The sequence below is a fragment of the Excalfactoria chinensis genome, chromosome 5 (assembly GCF_039878825.1).
Source record: "Excalfactoria chinensis isolate bCotChi1 chromosome 5, bCotChi1.hap2, whole genome shotgun sequence".
Lineage (NCBI taxonomy): Eukaryota > Metazoa > Chordata > Aves > Galliformes > Phasianidae > Excalfactoria > Excalfactoria chinensis.
The window spans coordinates 14,331,558-14,355,201 of record NC_092829.1 but is presented as its reverse complement, the minus strand read 5'-3'; the positions used below and the strand labels follow the sequence as shown (position 1 = coordinate 14,355,201).

The following is a 23,644-nucleotide window of genomic DNA, read 5'->3' as shown; positions in this document are numbered from 1 at the left end:
ACATGATGTAGAACTTGAAGGTTGTGAACTGATTTGGTTTATTGCTTCCACAGTGTTGCTTAATCTGTCATGAGGCAGGATGGATTTTCTATTAACTCTCAGAACTGAGCTCTGTACATTCTGAATAGGCAGCAGGGCAGATAATCTCCTCCTTCGGCTTATAGCCTAATGAAGCTTAATGAAAATTGATAATTAATATCTGCAGATGAACATTTTGGAACCTTTGTCCTATGTAACTCTACATAATCTTCCTACACCTTGTGGATTCCACTTGGAAGGAAGATTATCGTGACAAAATGTAGGGTATCTTCTGTAAAACAGAGGATATTCCTGATAACATTCAGGAAAAACCTACAAGATGTGACCTAACAAGATGATGTATAAAGTTCTGGGGAAATGTAAATGTAAGCCACCAACCATTCATTCAGTGTTATTTTCAGAACCTCAGGAAAAGAACAAGTACTCAACAGGGAGGAATCAAACAGCAGGAGCTGTAAGTGCAGCTTAAGTAAGTTTTTCCAAGGCTTTGCACTATTCTGTCAGAAAGAAAAGATGGAGAAAAAATATACTACTATTATGGCCAGATGCCTTTCTTTTAGACATGAACTACACAAATGGGCAATCTGAGTTATGGGAATTGATCAAACTATCTCCCCATCTGAGAGATATGTACATGGAATGTATATGGTAAAGAACATGAAGGATCTTATGTGTAATCTGACCTCCACCAAAAGGTTTCACCTTGAAATGATAATTAACAATTACTGTAAAACTGTCCCTTAGAGCATAACTTACTTATTAAAACCTGAACCTACTTGTTAAAAGTAAATAAGTTCATCTTGTTTAAGGAATTTGCCATATTATACACAGACTTTTAGGACTGGAGCAATTGTGAAGGAAAATCCTTTCTTACTCTTCTGAATGTGACATGAGCTCTATTCTTGAGATAGGCTTCTCTAACGATTGCCTTAACTCACCTACCAGTTATCTGGCTTTCCACAAAATAATAATAATAATAATAATAATAATAATAATAATAATAATAATAATAATTTTTTGTTTTCTTCACTCACCATCACGTGCTAAACACTCAACACAGATGCCTTGGGCTTCACTTCCCCTTTCAGCTAATGAATGCAATAAGTTACAGCTGAATGAAACAACACGGTGGGTTTTGTGTACTTTTCTACTTACCCAATAATAAAAACTGAAACTATCTAAAAACTACTTCAATGCCAGACACAGAAACCATAGAAAAGTCTCCCAATTTCAAGAAAAGACAGAATTATTCCCTCCTCCTGAATGTGCCTTTTGCACACTGGGTAATAAATATTCCTATACGTCGTAATATTCCACTCACTGTTGGAATAGTACTTTATTGGTTGTAGGATGGTACCGGTTCACATTTAATGAAAGCCATTTTTTTATATATATCTTTTTCTCCTTTGAGTGGAAGCGAAACTTGCCCCATAGACCAAATCTGTCCAAAGAGTGCTGAAGTTGTTCTTTATACCAAATCTCTTGGTTAGAGCGTTCACAAGAGCAGTTCTTGTCATGCAAATCTCTGAATTATATAACAGTGTTTTGAAATAGGAAATGGGTTGTTTTAATGTATCCGAAAAATCACGAGGGCTCACCTTGAAATAGCCCGAAAAAGCCCAGAGACTGTTTATGAAAAGGAAGCTGAAGACTGGGAAATTACAAGGACTTAGTGCTTAGGTTCTTTCTTTACCAGTGGGAACCCTAGGATTCTCTTATACATCTGAGCAAGGAGATGGGAAGCCCTTGGGCTGACCTCACCTCTTGCCCCCTCTAAGCTTAGTCACAATACCGTATGTAAACTTGATCTTCAAAGAAAATAGTTAAGACAACCTTAGGCCTGTTATCCAAATAAGAGCCGGCACGGCTTGCACAGCATCTTTCAAGGAAGCTCAGCAGAAACGGGGTCATCTGGGTGTTATCATACAGGAGAAACACGTGCAAAAGACTGCAGCAAGAGGATACGGGAAAGGTTGCTGCAGGAGGACGAGGGCGAGTCTGGACATTAAGCTTCTGGGAAGAGTTTTGTGCGGTCAGGATGGAAGAACACAGTTATTTGCATTTATTGTGCTGGCAGAGTGGAGGGGTTTATATCCTATTGGTTCCGCGTTCTTTGGTGTTTTAAGCTGCCTTCCAGAATCAGGTGATGCCACCTGTCAAGCGCTCTCCTGCACAGCATCAACCTGGCCAAGAAAAGCTCGAGGTTACCCGTCTGTTTTAACAGCCTGACCCGGCGCACAGCGGGGCTGCAGCTCCGCCTGCCGCCATAACGCAGAAGTGCGTTGCAGGCCCCGCCCCTTCCCGGCCCGGCCGTGCCCCCTGAGCGGAGGGGCGGGGCTTGCAGCAACGTGCGGCTTCACGCCTCTCCTGTCGCCTCTTACGCATGCGTGCGGAGCGACCCGGAAGGTCCGGCCACGTCTGCCGGAAGGTGGGCAGTGCCGGGCCGGGTTTTGCCGTGTGTTGTGAGCTGGCTGCCGGCTGCCGCTCTGCTCGGGCTGGGGGGTTCCTCGCGCTGGGAGGAGGTGAGGCCGGGCTGTGCTGAGGCCTCCGCAGCTCCTGAAGGCTGCCGGCTGGAGGTGGGGGCCTGGCGGGGCTGTGAGCAGGGGTTAGGCCCGGGCGGGATCGGTCACCTCGGCTTCTCCTCACGGCCGCTGCGCTGCCCGCTTCCTGCTGCGGGCACGGCGGCTATCGGGCTCCGGGTTGGGCCCTCCGCAGGTGGGCCCTGGGTGAAGGGGCCCTGTCACAGGCTGTGAGAGTGCCGGGGAGGTGCTCCTCGTCCCCTTGTCGCTGTCATAGGGGCTCCTCAAGGCAGCAGTTTGTTCTGAGGGAAGATCCTTCCTCTGACCTAGCTGATGGAATCTGCAGGTCAGGCGTCTGAGAGATGTTTGTGTCGCACATCCATCCATTCCTGTAATATGTTGGTTGACACGTTTTCCTCCTCCACCGTGGTCTGGTTGTTGTCAGCTGCAAATAGACTTTATTTTCTATTACCGCTGCAGGTTGGCTTACAGGTTGGATCAGCAGGTGCTGATGTTAGGAACAGATGTGGTTTGATGGCAAAGCCATGTGCTTTTGTATATTATCTTAAGAAACTAAATTGGTTTATATCCATTAGTCATAAAAACAACAAAATACAAAGCTGGTAGGAAGAAAGTGTTAACACAGTTACAGCAGTAATAGATGAATACAGCAGTTTTTCAGGAGCCCACACTTCTTGTCTTCTCAATGCCTGACTTTACATTATTCTTTTTTGCAGCATATGTTCCTGAAATTTTGATGTAGAGCTCATCGGCAGCTGTTTATCATGTCTTGGCTTGCTGATCTGGCTGGAAAGGCAGAGGATCTTCTCAACAGAGTTGATCAAGGAGCTGCATCGGCTCTGAGCAAAAAAGACACAGCAAGCAATGCAGTTTTTGATAGCAAGAACTTGGACTCTGCCAGTGAATATTCTGAATTGTCCCCGCATGCCAGAGAACTGAAATATCAGACGTCATCCAAAGCAGCCTACATCTCCTCAGCAGCTGATAACATTAAAAACCAAAAGGCTACGATCTTAGCAGGAACAGCAAATGTAAAACCAGCGCGTAGAACAAATTCAGAAGTTGCTTCTTCAGTAGAAAGTGTTTCCACATCCAGAGCTTCCTCACATTTTGTGAGGAGAAAAAAGTCTGAACCCGATGATGAGCTGCTGTTTGATTTTCTCAACAGTTCTGAGAAAGAGCCTAATGCAAGGATGGACTCTAAAAAAGAGAAGAGCAAGGCACCTGTTCAAAATCACTCTCGGACTTCAAGCATTAGTTCTGTATCTACTGGTACACAGAGTGCAATGGCTACTGAAGATAATTCTGTCAGGAGCAAAAGCAATGGTAGTTTAATAATATTGAATCTAGAGATATTTTACACCCCTGTGTGTCTAGTGTAAGGCTAGGTAAAGGACTTTTTTGTCACTTCATGAAAGATCTAGTGGCAGCAATATATCACATGTGTAAAGTATTTTTCATCACTAGAATAATCTTAGATATTACAGTAATTTGGCAGATTATATAACTTGACACTTAAATCCTTTGTGTTCTTTATCTGCTTAATTGCTACTGCTCACCTCATCCCACCTTAGTCATGGTCTGATGCTGCATCAGCATCCATGCATCCCCACTTGGAAGTGTGGGTTCTGGCACTGCTGCATTTGTTCCCTTGCCTGGCATTGTTGCCTGTTATGATGCCACATATGTGAGCAAGTGACTTTTGCTACAGCTGGTAAATGGTTCTGGCTGTTACCAATGCCCCACCTGATACAGTGTCAGCTTCTCTCTGCTCTGCTGTCGAAGATGGGAAAGCTGTCAAACTTTATTGGCTTGGATGGTGGGGAGATGGATATGCTTCTCTTGAGCTACAGGCACGAGAAAGTGAGATAGACAGAGCTTAGTTTTTGCCAGAAGTAGTGCATTACTGCAGATACCTGAAACAGTTTCCAGGCCAAGTGGTTAAAATCTCAAGTGTCTACTAAGGAGAATGAAACTGTTAGAAGCTTTCATTCTCTGTCTGGCTCTCCAGTCTATAGTCTTTCCTATACTATTGTTTCTTCTATAAAATTGAAGCAAATAGTTGTGTTTCTAATAGTGTAGCTAGAATATTGTTTGTTCAGTACTTTGTGCGTGCAAAGCACAGTGCCAGTTTTTGACTTGTAGAATCGTAGAATCCTTAGAGTTGGAAGGGACCTTTAAAGGTCATCTAGTTCAATTCACCTGCAATGAACAGAGACATCCACAGCTAGATCAAGTAGTTCGGAGCTTGGTATATAGCATGTTGTACCTTGATAGCTGATGCTTGGGGAACAGTTATTTTGCTCAGTGTGGTACATTGAATTTTTCAGTGGAGTTTGCATCTTGGAGCTGCTAAGTGAGGAAGCACATGATTAATATGTAGAGTTTGAGCACACTAGTTTCGAAGTCAGTTGTATATATCAGTCATATCTATGTCCTGCATAACAACTGTTGAAACAGATTATGGTCCTTTAGTTACAGACAAAAGTAACGAATGTTATAGTATGTACGTTGCCTTGGATACACTCTGCTATAAATGAATAATTTTTTGCTTTATTAGCTTCATTGGACTCTCAAGTTTTCCAGACAAAGGAATGAAAATAGATTGATAATTTCAAAATTATGTAAATAAATTAAAAGGAAGGAAGGAATACTTCTTAAAAATGTTTCAATAGGAAAGGGATTGGAGAAAACATGGAATACATTTTTCAGTCACTGTGGTTACTTGCTGGTACACTGTTAGGAATTCCCAGTCTGTTCCATCTCCTTGATGAGCTGTGGCTCATGAAACCTGTTGCAGTGGCAGCTAGGAAGGTGGAGTGGATTGATAATCACAGAGCAAAGAAAATGGTGTGACAGCTAAACTGCAGTCTGGCATTGAATTTGCTGTAGTCTGTCCCCATGGATTTTCAACAGTTGTCGATCTGGGGCCCAATGAATTCAGAAGGAATGTTTTTGCATTGTTTGGTTGTTCACTGTGTGCTGTGTTGCTTTCTGTTAATACTGATGCAAATCCTCCAGCTGCCTGCACATAGCGATCAGCACTGCTAGAGTGGCTGCATTAATTTCAGAGCACTAATCCAGTACCATGTGTGTGCTGAGGAAGGGCTGTAAGTTTCCCCCTTCAAGTGAGTTCTGTTCAGACTGCATCAGAAATTTCTATATTGCCTTTTAAAAGTGAATTTTAAAAGCATGTTTTGAGAGAATTGTTACTGATGCAGAATCATCAGTAAGATGATGTTTCAACTGAAGGTTCATGAAACACTCTTTTTACATAAAGGTAGCTAAAACATACAGCTCTGTGGCCAGATTACATATTTAGGTTTGACACAAAAAATATGTTATATTCTAATATAAGCTATTTTGACTTTTTAAAATTAGATTAAGTGCATTCAACCACCAATACAGACCTACAAATGGTTAGATCAGTTCTAACTTGCATTTCTCTGTACAGAAACTCCAGACAGCTCAGATTCTGGACTGGGAACCCAAGTGGATGGCACGAAGGATTCATCACTAAGTGCAGTAACTAATCCTGGCCTTTCAGCTAATGATGATGTAAAATCACATGAGCTGTCCAACCTTCGTCTAGAGAATCAGCTGTTGCGGAATGAAGTGCAATCTTTAAATCAAGAAATGGCTTCATTAATTCAGAGATCCAAAGAAACGCAAGAAGGTATCATAGTTTGGAAACTAAACTGGTAACATACTGTGAAAATATTGGTAAACTGGGAAGCAATGCTATTTTTGTGTTAGTTTTATATTTATATTAAAGTCTTCTTAGATAAATCTGCATGTGTGACTTAGGCAAAATGATTCTTGGTTTTCAAAATAATGAGTTGAGAGAAACTGGGAGTCTTCTTCAACTACAAAAATAACACACATGTTGATGAAAGTGATGTAGTTGCGTTAGTTCCAACACTTACATCTTAATACTAGCAAGTATTAAGCATTAATATATATTTTTTTTCTGCCTTTAAAGTTTCCTGCAAAATAGTTACAAATAAATGTCTTTAAGAGCTTGAAATCTGACTGCTTTCTGTCTGTAGCTGATGGCTGGTAAAAATCTCAGCTTGAGTATTTTTGTGTGTCTACAGTAGCTTTTTATTCAAGGCTACATGAAATGACACATAACAGATGTGAGTATGAAAACAAACGATAAAATACCTGGCAAAGTACCTCAGTTAGGCACACAACTGAGGGACTGCTTTTTTTGTTGTTTTTTTTAAAGTAACTTTGTAAGCTGCAGAATTTATTCTTCACTGAAGTTTGACATGTGAACTTTGATTAAAAACAAGGTCGCAGTAAATATTCAGGTATCATTTTAACATCGTAATTGTCTGCTTTTATTTAGGTTGGTCTTGTTGTCATGTAGTGTTGAATTAGATGCTTTCTGCGGAGGTTTCCAAAGGTTTGCTCACACAGGGCTATTCAACAGTATTTCATTGCAAGGGTTAAGACAGATTGTCAGCTTCAAGACAGAATGAAAATGCGTTTTGACACCGTTTTTTTAGTCATTCATGATCTGACAGCCAAAATCTGGTATTTGTTACTTTTTGGTACCTCCTAAAGTTTCAGAATTGCTTTGACTTGGTTGTATTTGATCTCTTCCTTTAGGAAGTTTGGTGTGCACATCCTGAGCGTTTAAAAAACCTGATCACGATCTGTTTTTAAAAACTTCAAATAAATATTTTACTTTGTAGAACTGAACAAATCCCGGGAACGAGTAGAGAAGTGGAACGTTGACCATTCTAAGAATGACAGGATAGTCAGAGAACTTCGAGCTCAAGTTGATGATCTGACAGAAGCTGTTGGTGCCAAGGACTCCCAGCTAGCTGTGCTCAAAGTACGGTTGCAAGAAGCTGATCAGCTCTTAAGTTCTCGGACAGAAGCTTTGGAAGCATTGCAGAGTGAAAAATCACGGTACTTCCCTAATTTCAGACTTCACTACTTTGCAAGTAGCAGTAAGCTTGAAAACTCCGTGTAGTTTAGTCTCTTTAAGGGTAAAAATGAATGAACTAATGTGGGGAGATGCTATCAAAATTTGAAATCTGAATGTTGAAGTTTGCTCTGAGCTCGTTATATCACAGCCGGCATTAGAAACTGGGCAAATGAATAAGAGCGATTATCACCTGAATATTGAAACAAATTGTATACAGTACATTTATGTTTTTGTCAGAGGCTTGAAGCTTAAGATCTGAAGAAATGTTTCTGTCTTGAAAATTACATTTGCTTATCCTCAGATGTAGAGGCTTCTTTGTCTTTTTGCTGGGACATGAATCTGAAATTGAATACTTCATATTGGGACTGGATGAGTTATGTTAGGCAGCCAGGTTCACTAATTTACTGGGTACATTTTCAAGGCTGTTACTAAAGGCAGTCATATCTGTGCCTTAAAATCATACTGGATTTTTTACTTCAATTAATATGTATATTTTTCAGAATAATACAAGACCACAGTGAAGGTAGCAGTTTGCAAAATCAAGCCCTTCAAACCCTTCAGGATAGGCTGCGTGATGCAGACTCCACTCTGAAGCGAGAGCAAGAAAGTTACAAACAAATGCAGGTTAGATGGGAAGACTATGGAGGAGTTTCTCTGCTTGTGAGATCAAGTCTGTGAGGTTCTAACTGTTCTCTCTTCCCCTTGACTAGTTCCTGTTCAGGATACTAAGCTTGGAAAGGTGTGCCTTCTGCTCCACTGAGTATCCTTGCTATGCTAGTTTACTTCTTATGTGCTATTTTGAAAGCTTTATGATTAAATTTTTTTGAGAATTGATTCTGAAGAGGAAGGTGTTTTGTTTTTTTTTTTCACTATTTCTTTTATGTGAAAACATACTTTAAAGTAGCAGTCAATTTGATTTTCCATGCCGTGTTGTCTCCTGCCTGACCCTACAATTTTAATATGCAATCTTAAGAATGTTAGACGGGGTGGTCCCTTCTGTGGTGTGAATGTGGAAGCGTATATTGCTAGAGACTTTATGCATTCTTCATTTAGCTTGGCCTTTATTATGTGTACTAACGTCTGTGAAAATCCTTACTGTTTTTTCATTTCTCTTCTTTAAACAAAAATATCATTATGATTGATTTATTTATTTTTGTTGAGGGATAGCTTGCTTTTTGTTTACCAAACATGTGTAAATGGAAAGATCTACTTCTGGTGGCAAAGAAATGCATATTTTTGCTATGTACTCATATAGTATTCTCTCAGGCTAGCAGAATTTCTTTCCACACAGCATTTATGCATATGCAAGTTGGACACAGTCGATGTGAAATGATACTTCAAATGTAGTTGCTTTTAAATTCTCTTTCTTATTTCTAGGTTAAAGTTGTGATTGTGTTTAAACACAAAATATTGTTTTTTTTTCATTGCTAATAGAATGAGTTTGCAGCACGTCTGAGTAAAATGGAAGCAGAACGTCAGAATTTGGCAGAAGGGGTAACGGTTGCAGAAAAAAGGTATTTAGATGAGAAAAAGCGAGCTGATGAGCTTCAGCACCAAGTCAAAGTAACTAAAAACCAGCTAGAATCTGCAAAACAGGAACTGGTGGACTATAAACAAAAAGCTACTCGCATACTCCAAGTAAGCATTTGTTGAAAGGAATTCAGTTTGATTTGTATGCTTGATTTTTTTTTTTTCAGGATGTTATTCTTCAAGTATTTTAATCTTTTTTTTCCATGTTATCTGTAATATGTTTTGGGGTGAATCAATAGTGATACTGATTTAGAACAGCTGCTAGTCTGCATTTTGTACCTCCTAAAATTTTTGTTGACAGATTGAGCTAAATTATGAAATGGAAGTTCAGGTCCTGAACTTAAAAACCCAAGTGAACCACTGCGCTTATTTTATAGCATCTGTCACTGTGTCCCCTGTCCCTGAGTCTGATCTTAGGCAGATGAATACAAATGTAACCTATCGTTTGTCTGCACCCAATGTTCTTGTGTCAAGAAAATTGCTTTATTCTGCTTGAGGCTGAAGCATAGCAGATAGTTGCGTAAACCAAAGAAGGTGTTTTTATGTGTTCTGGAAAGTTGTGTGTGTTTATTCTGTTTCCCAAAAAAGATATTGCTGATTTGGGCTTTTATTTGGCTTTGTTGACAGGAGAAAGGCTGGACTAAATCATTGTCTTCAGTGTCTGTATTCTCTTACATTAACTGGAAAGGCAGAATTTTTATCTTTGACATGTTTAACATTCCACACAATTCTAAAGAGTAAAGCTTTACTCGTCCTCTGATAACACAGACTTTCAGTACATCCCGTCTCATGACATACGGAAAATTTGAGAAATGGTTATTGGGGAAGCATTTTCCATTTTAAAATGTGTAGAGTTATTTTTGACTCATCTGAAAGAACAGATAATGCAGTTCTTTTAAGGTAAATCTACATAGGAAATTTAGAGCAATTTTTTAATGTGTTTTATGTGAGCACTTGTGAAATAGTCCTGACAATAACATTTTGATTTATTATTTCAGTCTAAAGAAAAGCTGATAAACAGCCTAAAAGAAGGCTCTGGTATTGAAGGTCTGGATAGCCAGACTGCAAGCACAGTGGAACTAGAGGAACTGAGGCACGAGCGTGACACTCAAAGAGAAGAAATACAAAAACTAATGGGACAAATACAGCAGATGAGAACGGAGCTGCAGGTAGCTATGGTTGTGTGCACACCTATGTGTAGTTAGCCATGCACAAAAGACTGTTTTTTGTGTGTGCTTTAGGGCTGTCACTTCTAATATTCATTTGAACAAGTATTAAAACCAAGCCAGCTTTTTCTCAGCTGTGGGGTAAATGCTTATAGATAACCATTTTCCTTTCATATTCTCTGGTGGGAGGAGTATTATCGATACCATTTTCTTTTCCCACTCTATTATGCACTTGTTTTGAAATAAGTAATTCTTTCTAAACAAGCCTGGTTACTTCTGTAGATTTCACCTTTATCTTCTGCAAGAGCTGCTACTAATCCTTGAAACAACTGAAATGTGAATCAGCTGTGGCATAATTGACTCAACCCAGCAGCTGTGCACAAGCCTCTGCTTTACACAGTTTTAGCATCTAAACAGCAGAAGTGAAAAAGAGATCACTTGAAGTCTTCTCATGTTTACAAAATGCATTTATCTTATTGATATTATTATAATATTTTATATAAAATGAGCAGGTGTCTTTAATTTACTCTCATTTTCTTTTTTATTGAAATCAATATTGGAGAAGCAACGCTTTCTGCATTCAGTGATGACAGATTGCAGTACTGTTTGAATGTTAGTGAAATAGTAACGTTTCTGTTCATTTCAGGATATGGAGACTCAGCAGGTAAGTGAAGCTGAGTCAGTGAGAGAACAGCTTCAAGACCTACAAGAGCAAATAGCAGCACATAAAATGGCCAAGCAGGAGGCAGAAGCTGAACTAGAACGGCAGAAGCAGGTAAAGAATGCTTGAAAGCTGATGGGTCTTGTTTTGGGCCTATTTGTTGCCTTCGGTAAAGCATTTGAATTAATGAGAGAGTAGCTTGCGTGGTATTTGAGGGTTTTTTTTCTTCTAGTATTCCAAGAAAATTTCCCAAATCCTAGTGAATGCCAAAAGGCCAAAGTGCAACCAGGACTAAGCAGTAATCCTGACTGAATAGAGATCTCAGCATTTTTTTAAAGAATAAACAAGACCCTAGAGAGCGACCAAAATTGATAATGATCTTAAATTTTAATTAGCAGGGGGACAACCCAGCAACAGGGATGTGGTAGTAACTTGGATTTATGTCAAGAAACTTAATAATAAAGGTTACAATTGTATTTGCTGTGATCAAATTCTATGTAGGATTCCAAACTACTGTGTAAGGCAAATTGTTAATGAAATAGTACTAGTGAATTTAGTCAGGTTGTATCATCTTCTTAAGCTGTGCTGTGCTAGGAAGAGGGGAAAAAAACCTCACTCTTATGTTTTGTGTTAACAAGCAAAATATTATGTAGATCAGACCAATGTTTTGCAGACTATTAAAATGTCCTTTAAAAATAAAAAAGTTCATGTGAAGAGTATTGATGAGGAAAGCAGGTGAGTGTGCTGTATTTGCTAGGAACAATTTATCTTGTAGGATTATCTGTCCTTTCAAAAGTTACATTTGAATGAGATGCTAGCAGCTTGAACTAATTAAAAGGCAGAAGTTGATGTCTGCTTTTGATAGATAGTTGATGGTTATATCAAAGCAGATGGTAGATTATATCACGTTACTCCTGCCCTTCTGATGAGTATATTTAGATTTAATGCCATGTATAGAAGAAGCGAGGTGAAGCCAGTTGCTATAGAAAATGATATTCCTTTTGATGACATGGTATATAGGTGCTTTTAAAGTGATTGTTTGCATTGCTACTTAATGCAACAGTGGCCTGTTCTATTGGAGAATTGCTCTAACTTGCTGTAAAGCTTGTGAGGCTGACGTTGGAAAATAAGTAGAGGTTATTTATTGTATATCTGATGGCTTAAAGGAAAAGTACAATCAGCTGTCTTGTGTAGCAGCTGATAGCTGAAGTGGCGCAGTGATTTGAAGGCAGTTGTAATTTAAAAGATAAGTATGATGGGTCTTTAAATGGGAGTTAACGTAGCCACTAAATCCTGGGAGTAAGAAAACTTACTGTTAGTTTTGCTGTTCGTTGTTTCTTGCTAATATTGCTTTTCTTTCTCCCTCTATTATGTTAATTTATCTTAAACTTTTAAGGAAGGTTTGTGATGCTCACAAAGTTAAAGAGAAATATGCCAAGATTTTTTTAATTTTGAAGATACCCCCTTGGTTTTATTTTTATGATTGATGGGCTCCTTTTCAGAACTGAGTTTTTTTTTTCCCTCCTCCTCCCCTCCCATTGGTATTTCCTAATTCTTTAAGTTACACAGTGTCACTTAAGGATAGCAATGTAATAAACAATGAGAATATGAGGACAATAAAGCAAATCATGTTCCCAGTGGAAGTGTGTCAGTATAAGCTGGTCTGGGCTAGTATTTACATTAAGTCAGTCTTTCCGAAAGGATTTTACAATCTTCTAGGTTCTGTCTTCATACTCAGCTCTCTTATTTTTTTCTCAGTGTTAGCCAGATGCTTCTAGATTATATAAACTGTTAGTTTATATCAGATTATCCTGTGTTACTTATCTGTAATTTTAGATACGAGAATACCTTTTGAAGTATTTAAGTAAATATGAAAATGAGATCTTTGATTGTGATGTATTTCATAGGAACTCCGTTATACTGAGGAAGAATTATATCGAACAAAGAATACTTTGCAAAGCAGAATAAAAGACAGAGAGGAAGAAATTCAGAAGCTCAGAAATCAGGTACTGTAAGCATGACATTCACTTATGAAAACAATGCTGGAAATTATTAATTTGCTTAAACTAAACCAAAGGCACATAGGGACTACTAATAATTTAGCATGTGTTCGTTTGCTCTGCAGAATAGAATTTTAAGTGTGGAGAGTAGAGGGCAGGAACCATGAAATAATTGTCTAATTTTATGATTACATGTGCTTTTGTCTTCCGAGAGTAACCTGGGATCCAGCTAGACCTGTTGTGTGCTTCATGGACACAACTAAAAAATGCCGTTGGTGTTTGGTCATGACTGTTTCTTTGGAAATTCTTTTAATTGTGCATAGAAACTTAAGATGTTATTCAGACGAGTTGCCTGTGTATCCAACAGATAGCTGTTTATCTTGAATAGTGACAGTGTGAGCCTGGACACTGTCTTTATTCCCTTGCGCTCTCTCAGCATCTGTGGTTTTCTTAGGTGAATTAGAGACCCTAAGTTAGGATGTTTATGGAACTGTTTTCCTTAAACCAGTCTAATCCCTTTTGGAACATTGTGATAGCATCAGTCTTCTCAGCCTCCTTGGGCAGACGCTCCTTGTTTGTACTGAGCATTCCCTTCCTCACTTGAAAATATTTTATGTGCTCACTGTGTAATGCTGAAAGTAAGAGGAAATTGATTATCTGATTGTCATGCATTTAAACTTGGCTCTGAGACATAGCATTCCTTTTTATGGTAAATCTTATGTTCACATGGAAATGTTTATAACGTTAGAAGTGGAAAACATACAAATACATTTTTAAGCTGCTTTTTTTTTTCCCCCATGAAAAATCCTGTTTTAACAACCGTTGAAATTGATTTTCTCCTTCATTGCTCTCACCAGTGATGGTTTGGATATTATTATCCCATAGAAGTCCTGTGAATGTGATAAGTTGTTCTTGGGGGCTTAGATTTTGGGAGCAGACCACTTCTGTAACGAGTCACATTGGTCAGATTTTGAACATGTTCTCATTTTTTCCTTTGCTTTGTTTTTTAGCTCACAAACAAAGCTCTTAGTAGTAGTAGTCAAACTGAATTAGAGAATCGCCTTCATCAGCTGACAGAAACACTTATTCAGAAGCAGACCATGTTAGAGAGCCTGAGCACAGAGAAAAACTCACTTGTCTATCAACTGGAACGGCTCGAGCATCAGCTGAAGGCTTTCCAAGGCAGTAGTACTAATGGGCCTTCCATTAACATGGCAGGAATCGATGGCACTGAAGGTAAATAAGGAACGATAACATTAAGAGGTCTCCTTTCTGCATTGCAGGTTTCTGTATTTTCTAATGCTTTTCCCTGAACATCTGAGTTCATAAAGGAAAAAGAGAAGTGTGAAAATCTGGTGCTTATAGCAGAGACTTTTTCAGTAGCAATCTATATAAAAAACAGTTGAATAAAAGCTCTTCTTTATAAGTAACCTTAATGAAGTCAGTTTAATTCTTAATATTGTGGCACTATTAGAACAACCTTATTTACAAATCCTGTCATGGGTGGAAATAAATCTCTCTTTTTAGGTTCAAACTAAATGTCAGAAGCAGGCAGTATTTGCTGTCTTGTAAAAAGGTTTGGGGTGCTGAATGTGAACAGTGCACTTCCTTTCGAGTGTTGAACAGAATTTTCCTTCTGGCTTGTTTTTAGTTGCACAAAGGTAGCAGTCTGAGAATCTTTATAAAATAAAGTTGATGCGTATTAAAAGTGTAAATAATAAGTAAATGTGTGGAGGATACAAGTTAGTATCAGCAGTGCTCTCAGTTTTACTGTATGAGACATACAGGTAAATGGGATGACAGTATCAAACCCATTATTTTATACACCTAATAAAAGAACTATTATTACATATTAGAATCCAAAACCAAAATGTCCATTCAGTTAACTACAGTACATTTTTGAATATACTAAGTTGAACTGATGCTTAACTCAATTGTAAGCTTATCAGGAATCCCTGCCCTTGTAACACACTTCCCTGCCTCCAGCAACATAGCAATAACAAATCAGATGAATCACTATTTTTGTTTTTTATGTGTGTTTGTTATAAGCTCCAATTTACTTTTTACTTAGCAACTCCAAGTGGTTTTACACTAATGAGATTTTTGTTGTTGTTTCTTCCCTTCAAATAGGTGCTCGTATGCGTAATGTTCCTGTCCTTTTCAGTGATGTGGATACCAACATAGCAGGAATGTATGGGAGAGTTCGCAAAGCTGCTAGTAGCATAGATCAGTTTAGGTAAGAACATGACAAGAAAATGCATCTTCTGGTTTAGGAGAAGAGTTTTAGTAGTCTGCATTCTGAATTTTCTCACTCATGTATATATGGTTATATGGTTAGGCTGCGGTTGGACTTGATGATCTTTGAGGTCTTTTCCAACCTGAGTGATTCTATGATATGAAGTAAAATTCAGGTCAGAAACAGGCGTAGAGTTTGAGTTTGTGATTAATTAGAATGAGAGGAAGAAGATCTTACTGCTTAGTGCTGACTTGTGCATTTTGTTTTTCTCTTGCATAGCATTCGGCTGGGAATCTTTCTAAGGCGGTATCCTATAGCCAGAATCTTTGTTATAATTTACATGGTAAGCAAGATTTCTTTAAGAATATAATTCAAGACTTCTGTTGCCAGTTTATGAAGCACGTCTTAAATGTACTGTGCAATTAACAACTCAGGGTTTTTTAGTAGACTAAATAGTATTTTCAAAACAGCATTTTGGAGTCGTGTTGCTTGCTAGTTCTCAGTTTTTCTTATGAATCCTAGTATGGAACTCTTAAGGACAGGGATGTAAATACCTTTTAGAAGAGTGTTGAAAGTGGAGTGAGAATTGAAAATAATGTCGTGACCTGCGTGCGCCGATGTTGGAAAGTTGACTTCTTTTATGGGTGTTCTCAATATTTGGCCCTCCACTTTTGTTCAGTGATTAATGATTGTGCTACTGTAGTGGCTGAAAAAATGACTTATTTTTGCTAAAATTCCAATAATAGAAATCTACCAGGGGATAAAAATTGAGAAAACAAAAAAATTATGAACATGAGATCCCTTCCTTTACCACTAGAGGGTAGGTGTCTGTTAGTTGAAATGAACTGTAGCAAGGTAGGCGCGCAGTCTGCCCTGACTGAAATTGTTTATCGAGTCTTTGAAATGAAAGAGGATGAGTTGCTTGAGAACACACAAGGAATTTTCTAAACAGAGTCTCTAAGGACAGCTGTCACTATTTCAGTAAGGCTGAGAGGTGCATGTAAATAAAGGTAATGACAAGTTTCCCCTTCGATTTCTTCTTCCAGCCTATTAAGTACTGGAAGGAACAGGGCGATTTAATTCCTGACTTCTCTTTTTCTTCCTACTCATGACTAAGACTTCAGAATCTGTGAATGAAATGCTTTATACTGTGATACTGAAGAACTTTGCTGCCTGAGCTACTCAGTAATGGTTGCACAGGAGCCATATGTTGGGCCTTTTTCAGCTGGAATCTTGGTTACTATGGCTGTAATTTTAATGTTTAGGTTTTGGTTATTATTTTTCAAGGATATGTGCCATAGGTATTGTCAATTATCTCTCGTTGCAAAATGTATTCTAACATGTAACTTCAGTGAAGTTTGAATGATGATTAACATTTCTGTGGTGTTTATTAAAAATATCACTAAACTGCGTTTGTGGTAGGGAGAAGGAAAGTAGAACTCCGAGTTTTACTCTGTCTTATGTCAGCCAGGTGGCACAGGAATATCAGCTTATCTGTCACTGGACAGGTCATGTCATGTGGTGTCCACGGGCTGGGCTGGGTACCGGGGGAACAGCTGAAGTTTTTGCTGGGCATGCACGGATGGAAAGAAGGTAGAGGGCATAAAGAAGCCTGGATTCTGTGCAATTATTTTTGCTGTTTGTGTGAAATCTAATAAGCTTTCTGTGAATGGCTTGTTCAGAATCTGAACATTTCTTTAAGCATATAAGAATTAGTTCTTAGAAGTAAAAATAGTAGAAATGTTTTGCTTAAGTATTTTTTATACAATTTGATTTTTCCACTTACATTGACATGCTTGCATTGCCATAAACAACAATTGTGTGTGCTAAGTTAACTCTTAATTCTCTTTTTCCAGGCATTGCTTCATCTTTGGGTCATGATTGTTCTCCTTACTTATACCCCAGAAATGCATCACGATAGCCCCAGTGGCAGATAGACCGAGACACGACTGTGTGCTGTGCTGGTGTAATTTGGACTGGCGCTGTATTTAGGATAATCAGTCCGGATATATTGACAGACTTCTTCATGGTGTTTACAAAGAATGAAAACCATCATGCCTGATTTATCACTACTTTTTAAATACACATGTAATACTATGTAGCTTTACCAATTTACCTAAACGAGCATCCCTTTGCTGGTGAAATAAAGATATTAAGTTAAGCTAAGTTTAGCCTTTACATTTTACATAAACCTTCTCATGGTTAGTGTTAAAGATCAGCTTGCATCTATAGAGAAATGCAAGGCTTTCTGAAGTTACAGATAAGCAAGGTACAACTACTTTAGGTAATGCAGGCCGTGGGCTATGGTCAAGTAGCAGACTGTACTTAGCAATTAAATAAACTTCATTCTTTCTGCTTTTCTTTCAGTCTTACTTTGCACTTCTGTTTCTATCTCTGTAAATAGTAGGCTTTTCCTTCACTTGTTAAACTGAAAAAAAAGATGCCTGGATTGGTGCAATATCTTTTTGTAAATACATTGAAAAATAAAGTAGTATACATTCTTCTTAGCTTTGTACTTCTAGTGCAACAGATGTATTCCTATCAGCTGGTTGGTGGGCTGCCTTTTGGAATGTTGGTAGTGGAGCTTTATCAGAGAGAGACAAGCGGTGAGTTGAAGACAGAAGGTTCCAACTTTTCAGGAAAAATGGTGTTTCCTTTCCCACTTGGGATGTATGTATTTTAACTACATTTTCTTGTATACCTCTTATTGCTATGTGTCTCAATCAGATCTTATATTCACTGAAATATTTATTTTCTGTAACTTTAGATACTTAATTAAACTATTTCTGTGATTTTATTTTTTTGTATAATGTCAAACAATTCTCATGTCTAAACGCTTCCAAATGTGATAATAAACACACCTCATCAAATCCATGTTGTAAAACCCATAAGCTCAATCCAAACCTACTGTAATAGTACTGTCATTAGGCAGTGGCATCCTTAACTATCAGTTCTTGCTATAGTAGTACCACAGAGCAAGGTCATGATGTACTGGTGAAGACAGTTCAGCTCTCACATGACTTGAGCACACTAAGCCTTGGTCCTGTACTCAGAGCCTGTCATGCTGTCTCCTATGGAAATGTTACAGAGGAAAAATGCCTGACTCAGGTCCTGCAGGGAAACTGGAGTGTTCTGATGGATTAAGTAATAAAACAGAGAGTTTTCAAAAGGCGTCCCTACCCTCTGTGATATTTGCTGATATTTCTCCTATAGTTCATTTTAATGAGCTACACGTGGTGCAGTATAAGAATGTACAAGATCCTGTCGTGGAGCCTCCCTGCATAGAAATGTCAGATTTTAAGTCAAAGGGTAAGATGCAATTCCTGCCTGGGATTAAAGCCTGTCCCCGGTGTCACCTGCTGCCTGTGCTGAGCTTGCTGGGGCACTGGGTCAGAGGTGATGTAAGGCCAGCAGCCAGCAGCTGCTCCTAATGGTGTCAGGAGGCTGCCTGCCGGAACAGATGGCTTTGGCATGAGCAAGGAGCTTCCGTTAGCCTCCGTCTTAAGTGATGGAAGGATATCCCAAGCACCGAGTCTTATTTAGGGGCTATCATGTTATGGTGCGCTTAACCCACCATGACTGCGTAGACCTGATCCCTGCCTTGGATTGCTGTCTTAGGTCACACATGTGTTACTGACACCCTGCAGAAAGGAAGTGACTTTACTGACTGCAGGTAACAAGGGGGGAATCAGCACTTGTTTTCTCAAGAGCTTATAAGAAAGTTATCAACACCAGTGTCCTACAGAAATCCGGAACATAGATTATTTGTATGTAAATTCAAGCAGTAATTAAATCCTGAATTACTCTAGTTACAAAATTAAGAAGCTTTTTGAAAGCATTTGTTTTCATATCTTTATTCGCAAGAAAGCATAACAGTTCCCAATTAATGTTTAATTTGTAATTGGAAAACATACTCTATTTTCTAATTATGAAATACAGCAGTATGTGGGTGCCGCTGGAGACCCCTGTCTGTCAGCATGCCATCTCCTGGCAGCATCCCTGGGAGGGAGCCTCACATTTCCCTCCTACTGCCACAGCTCTGCACGCTTTTTCCTCCCCCTCCTCTCCCCACCCCACAGATGCAGCAGATGAAACCAACAGCAGAGCTGAGTATTTTCCCAGCTGTTCATTCTGATGTTCAAAACCTCCTGGTACAACAAAGCCAGCTTAGCTTGAACTGCATGTCAGGTTCTGCAAGTTGGATGTGCAGGATGAGGCTTTCCCAGGTAGTACCACCTAAACCTCTGGGCCCTGCTGACTTGGTGGGACATGATTTTGAACTTGGCGACATTCAGATGGCCAGAAGCTGCTCAAACAGGGACTTCTTCAGCCTTTACTTCAGAAAGGCAGCAGAGCTGTGTGATCTCTGGTATCAGTTATATGTGACTATCATTCATCCAAGGTTACTGAAAGCATTGGTTTGAACTTCCTGCATCTGCTAGTTCACAAAGGTTTATGCAGAGATCAATTATGCAAAAAAACCAACAACTATATATATATGAATATATATATATAGTTTAATAAAAGCAATCCATGCAGCTGCCACTTTGTTTGGGGCTGTGTGAGCCCAACCCGTATGGGGCTATAAACAGGGCAACAAGGCTGTCCTTAGAGACATTTAAGGTCAGGCTAGATGGGGCTCTGAGCTACCTGATGAAGCTGTGTGTGTCCCTGTTCATTTCAGGGGAGCTGGACTAGATGACCATTAAAAGTCCCTTCCAACTCAAATGATTCTATGCTTCTATGGCTTCATTTTTCATTGATACTCGGTTCAGGTGAGCAGCTACATAGAAGTATCATTTTCCATGTATTTTTTTCCCTTGGACTCTTCCAAGCATAGCTGTAAAAATATGTTTGCAGTATCATCAACCTGTAGAAGTTTGGTTTCGGTTTTCCTCCACGGTTGGATCAGGACAGCTGTTAGCAATGCATTCAGTCTAACCTCCCTGAGGGAACGTGGCACCCATCTGCACAAGCTGTGGGAGTACAGTGAAACCAAGCCAAATAGCCCAGATTGTGGGCTTTCTTAACTATGGGTATGCTGAGTTCTCTGCAAAAATACTTGGGTCTATGAGGGGCAGTAACAGGGATCCGTGGCCTCCTGAACCAGCTCCCTGCGTTCTGGAGATGAACGAAGGTGACCCGGTGTTGTGGAGAAGGAGGAGTTTGTCCTTTGCAAGGCTGCAGGGCTCAGCTTTCCTGGTGAGTTAGGATCAGCTGGGTCTGGCTTTTAGGAGTAGCATGCCTGTCTAAATTGCTGGTAGGTAATTGATATTTTTCTGTCCAGAATGAGGTAAATGCGCGTTTTATCTAGCTAATTAATCTGAGGGATAGAGTTAACATGATTACTGTGTTCTTCTTTCCCTTGCTCCTGTCAATATGGCCATGTGGCATTTGTATATCTGAGCCTTTATTAAACTGCTTTATTTGCAAGCAATCGAACTGGGAATATTATGAGGACATGGATGATTTTGTTTAGCCCGTCACCTTTATACAGAGCTAACAAGCAAGGAAATGGCAGTGGCTTTTATTGTCTTCCTATCTCTGTAAACTCCCCTTTATTTATAAAAACAAAGCCCTTAAATAAGCAAAGAGGAACGGGCTTGGAAAATTCTGCGGACTCCAAGGTTCTTCTCTGTTTTTCCTCTGCAGGAACAAACACCAGCAGCTCCCCCTTTCCCACGCGCTGAACCATTTTATTAATATGTCAGGAAACATGACTCAATCTGCGGCTTTGTCAAGACACAGACAGGAAATTTAGGTGCTTGCATTACCAACTGCTACTGTTTTGTTGAATTTTTCCCCCTTCTTGACAGTTTAGTGCCTTAGAACAGACTGTTTCTTTGAATATAGTGACTAATAAGACAGTCAAAATTGCCTTGGCATTACAGATTCTTTGGGAGGACGATGAGTTATCAGCAAAGAAAATTATGCTTGTTGTGGAGGGCTAAGGGGAAAGAGTTAGAAAGGCGTCTCACCTGTAGCTTGATGATTCAGCTCTAGCCAAAGTCATCCATAGGCACCCATCCATAGGTACCATTTGTACTGTACTGTTTTGCTTTGAAACTTCGGCCCAAGCTGAACATCAGTCTCCAGTGCCTGCCAGCTCTGAGCAGTTTGCAGTTCCTTCCAGCTCCTCTGCTGTACTGACCACAAACCCAGGTTTCTGACTGCGGCCCCTTCCACATCCTGAAGTGCTGCCTCATCTGAGCTCCTCCTGCTCAGCTTCAGCATTAAGTGTTCAGAGTCAGGTAAATTAATTCTGTATTTCATTATTAGAAAGAGGAAAGGAATATAGTGGTGCTAGATAGGGCTGCCTGCCTGCCCAGGAAGAGCAGAGTGACCTGACCCGGTGATGGCCAGAAAGCTGAATGGTCCTTTCAAGTTCTCCTGGGTCTGCAGTTTGTAGAAATAAAAAATACAATAATAAGATAAAATAGTAAATAATCAAATCATCCCATGGTTTAGCCTTTGCAGAGCCTCTTTAAGGTCATCTCTTTCATAAATGAACACCTCGGTTGTGTGCCTGTATATTGATAAAACACGAGCAACCACAGCAGACGTGTTGCTGATTTCCCACACCATCCCAAGGGCAGTTCTATAGAGCAGCAATTTCACAAAGCTAATAAAACCAGGATGCTTCTATTTACCAATATATTTACCCAGAGCTTACAGGAAGGATTACTCCTGGACTACTCACCCCATGTCCTGGCTCTGTTTTAGCATTATCCATGAGCTGTCTTGGTGCCAGGACAACAGGGTTTTCTAATCCCCTTGTTAGAGTGGCCAGGCAGAGCGCTTGCCCTTCTCTTCTTCAACCCTGGCCCCTAATGTATGGCCTCTTAAAAGGAAATTATGTCTAAGTGTCACATGGAAAGAAACAACAACTCATTTCTGCAATATCAATGCCTTTTCTCATTACACCTACCCCCCGGACATCTGGAAACCATGATCCAAATGGAAATTTGTGACAGTTCGTTGGAACTGGATGACCTTTAGGGTCCCTTCCAACCCAACCCATTCTGTGTTTCTGTTGTTCTGAGAACCATTGCTGTGTGTACCTGTTCAGCCTCCTCCACTCGTGGAGGTGTGCCATACATGGTTGCAATCCTATGGCACACTCCTCTACCTGAAAAAATCTGCAGCATTTAGGAAGCAACAAATCCTGAACAATGGGTTTGGAGGAGGAAGAATGAGTTGGATGTGAAAGTCCAGCATTATGCCCTAGACATGGGAAGGCTGAGTTCATCCCTGGCTAATAGCAGTACTTGTCTCACCTTTGCATTTAAAGACAAGGACTATCCCTTAAATCCCTTAACAGACTTGAATATTTCAATTTTATTACTTCATGGTGATGATGAAAGAAACCAACCAGTATTTCCTAGCTTTCAAAATTTTTATCATGACCTTTACCAGGAAAGTGAATTATCTTTTGTATTGCAGAACCTGAGGTCTGACAGTACAAATGGGGCAGAGAAGGGACATGACTTTCTGTGCTTTCAGAAGACACTTTGATGCAGAATCCCCCAGTAAAAAGATGTTTCTTTCTTTGTGTACTTGATCATCATCAGGTTATTGTGCATTTACAGAGATCAGACCTTCTCTTTTGCTCCCTCTGAAGGTGCAGCGGTGGCAGCTGGTGTTCTGGAGCACTGCTTTCCTGAGAATCTGAGTTTTAATATCCTGAAGGACTGTCAAGCACTTGTTACTGCTGATTGCTACTATCTATTCTGGCTTGAAATTAATTCTAAAGCGCTCTATTTCATCTGGCAGGTGCTTTGAACTGAATAAGCATGGTTTGCCCAAGCCAGTGTGGGGAGCTACATGATTTTTTGAAGAGCTGCTTCTCTGAAACACATTTAACAGTCTCGTTTAAGGCTGAACGTTTAATCCTTTACCTCCAACCATATCTCACGGGCTCTCAGGTAGCTTCTGGTTTCATTGGAGCTCATACAGGAACATAGGAAAGTTGAAAGCACACTTTCTTTCCCAGACTTCCTACTTACTGAGTTGAAAGCCCATGTAACAGATGCCTGCAGGCCTGGCAACGTTTTGTAGTCAATCCTATGGATGTACAAAGCCAGAGGGCCCCAGGAGTGGAAGTGGTGGAAGGGTGTAGGCAAAGGATACAGCTATGCTATCAGGGGACCATAGCACTAATGCATAGCTTTATATGGCTGGGGATCCACTTTTGATCTTTAGAAGCAAGAACTGGAATGCTAAAGCAAAGGAGAAAAACCACTGTCATAGGCATGATCTCATTAGTGAGCTAATAGCTCAGCCACAAATAGGACGGGGGGCAGTGACCCCAGCACAGCTCTGACAGGACCTGAGTGACCAGAAGCCCACCAGAATCGCTGCAGATCCCCACACAGACCAGCACTCTGCCTTGCAGCAGGTCCCTCACTGAGTTAACACGTCTGCCAAAGGGATTAAAAATGTGGGTCTCCATGGGTGTGAGTTCAGCAGATCCTCCTAATAGCACTGCACTAATAGCAGCCCTGCGGCAGTCTGAGGTCTGCTTGTGAAT

The 23,644-nt window shown here is 39.9% G+C and overlaps 1 protein-coding gene across 3 annotated transcripts; it reads left to right on the top strand.

Annotated features, from left to right (window-relative positions):
- Window positions 1–2,347: 2,347 nt before the first annotated feature.
- Window positions 2,348–18,291, top strand: GOLGA5 (golgin A5). 3 transcript variants are annotated; one of them, XM_072338684.1, is made up of 13 exons: window positions 2,348–2,467; window positions 3,296–3,905; window positions 6,034–6,255; window positions 7,283–7,502; window positions 8,022–8,145; window positions 8,956–9,159; window positions 10,050–10,220; window positions 10,864–10,992; window positions 12,786–12,884; window positions 13,889–14,114; window positions 15,009–15,114; window positions 15,394–15,457; window positions 16,971–18,287. In XM_072338684.1, the coding sequence occupies exons 2-13, from the start codon at window positions 3,344–3,346 to the stop codon at window positions 17,049–17,051; spliced, it is 2,208 nt and encodes a 735-aa protein (XP_072194785.1). In that variant the 5' UTR covers window positions 2,348–2,467; window positions 3,296–3,343; the 3' UTR covers window positions 17,052–18,287. The 3 variants fall into 3 exon arrangements, with proteins under 3 accessions (XP_072194785.1, XP_072194783.1, XP_072194784.1); XM_072338682.1 differs by having other exon boundaries at window positions 2,421–2,561; XM_072338683.1 differs by having other exon boundaries at window positions 2,439–2,615; window positions 16,971–18,291.
- Window positions 18,292–23,644: the final 5,353 nt, after the last annotated feature.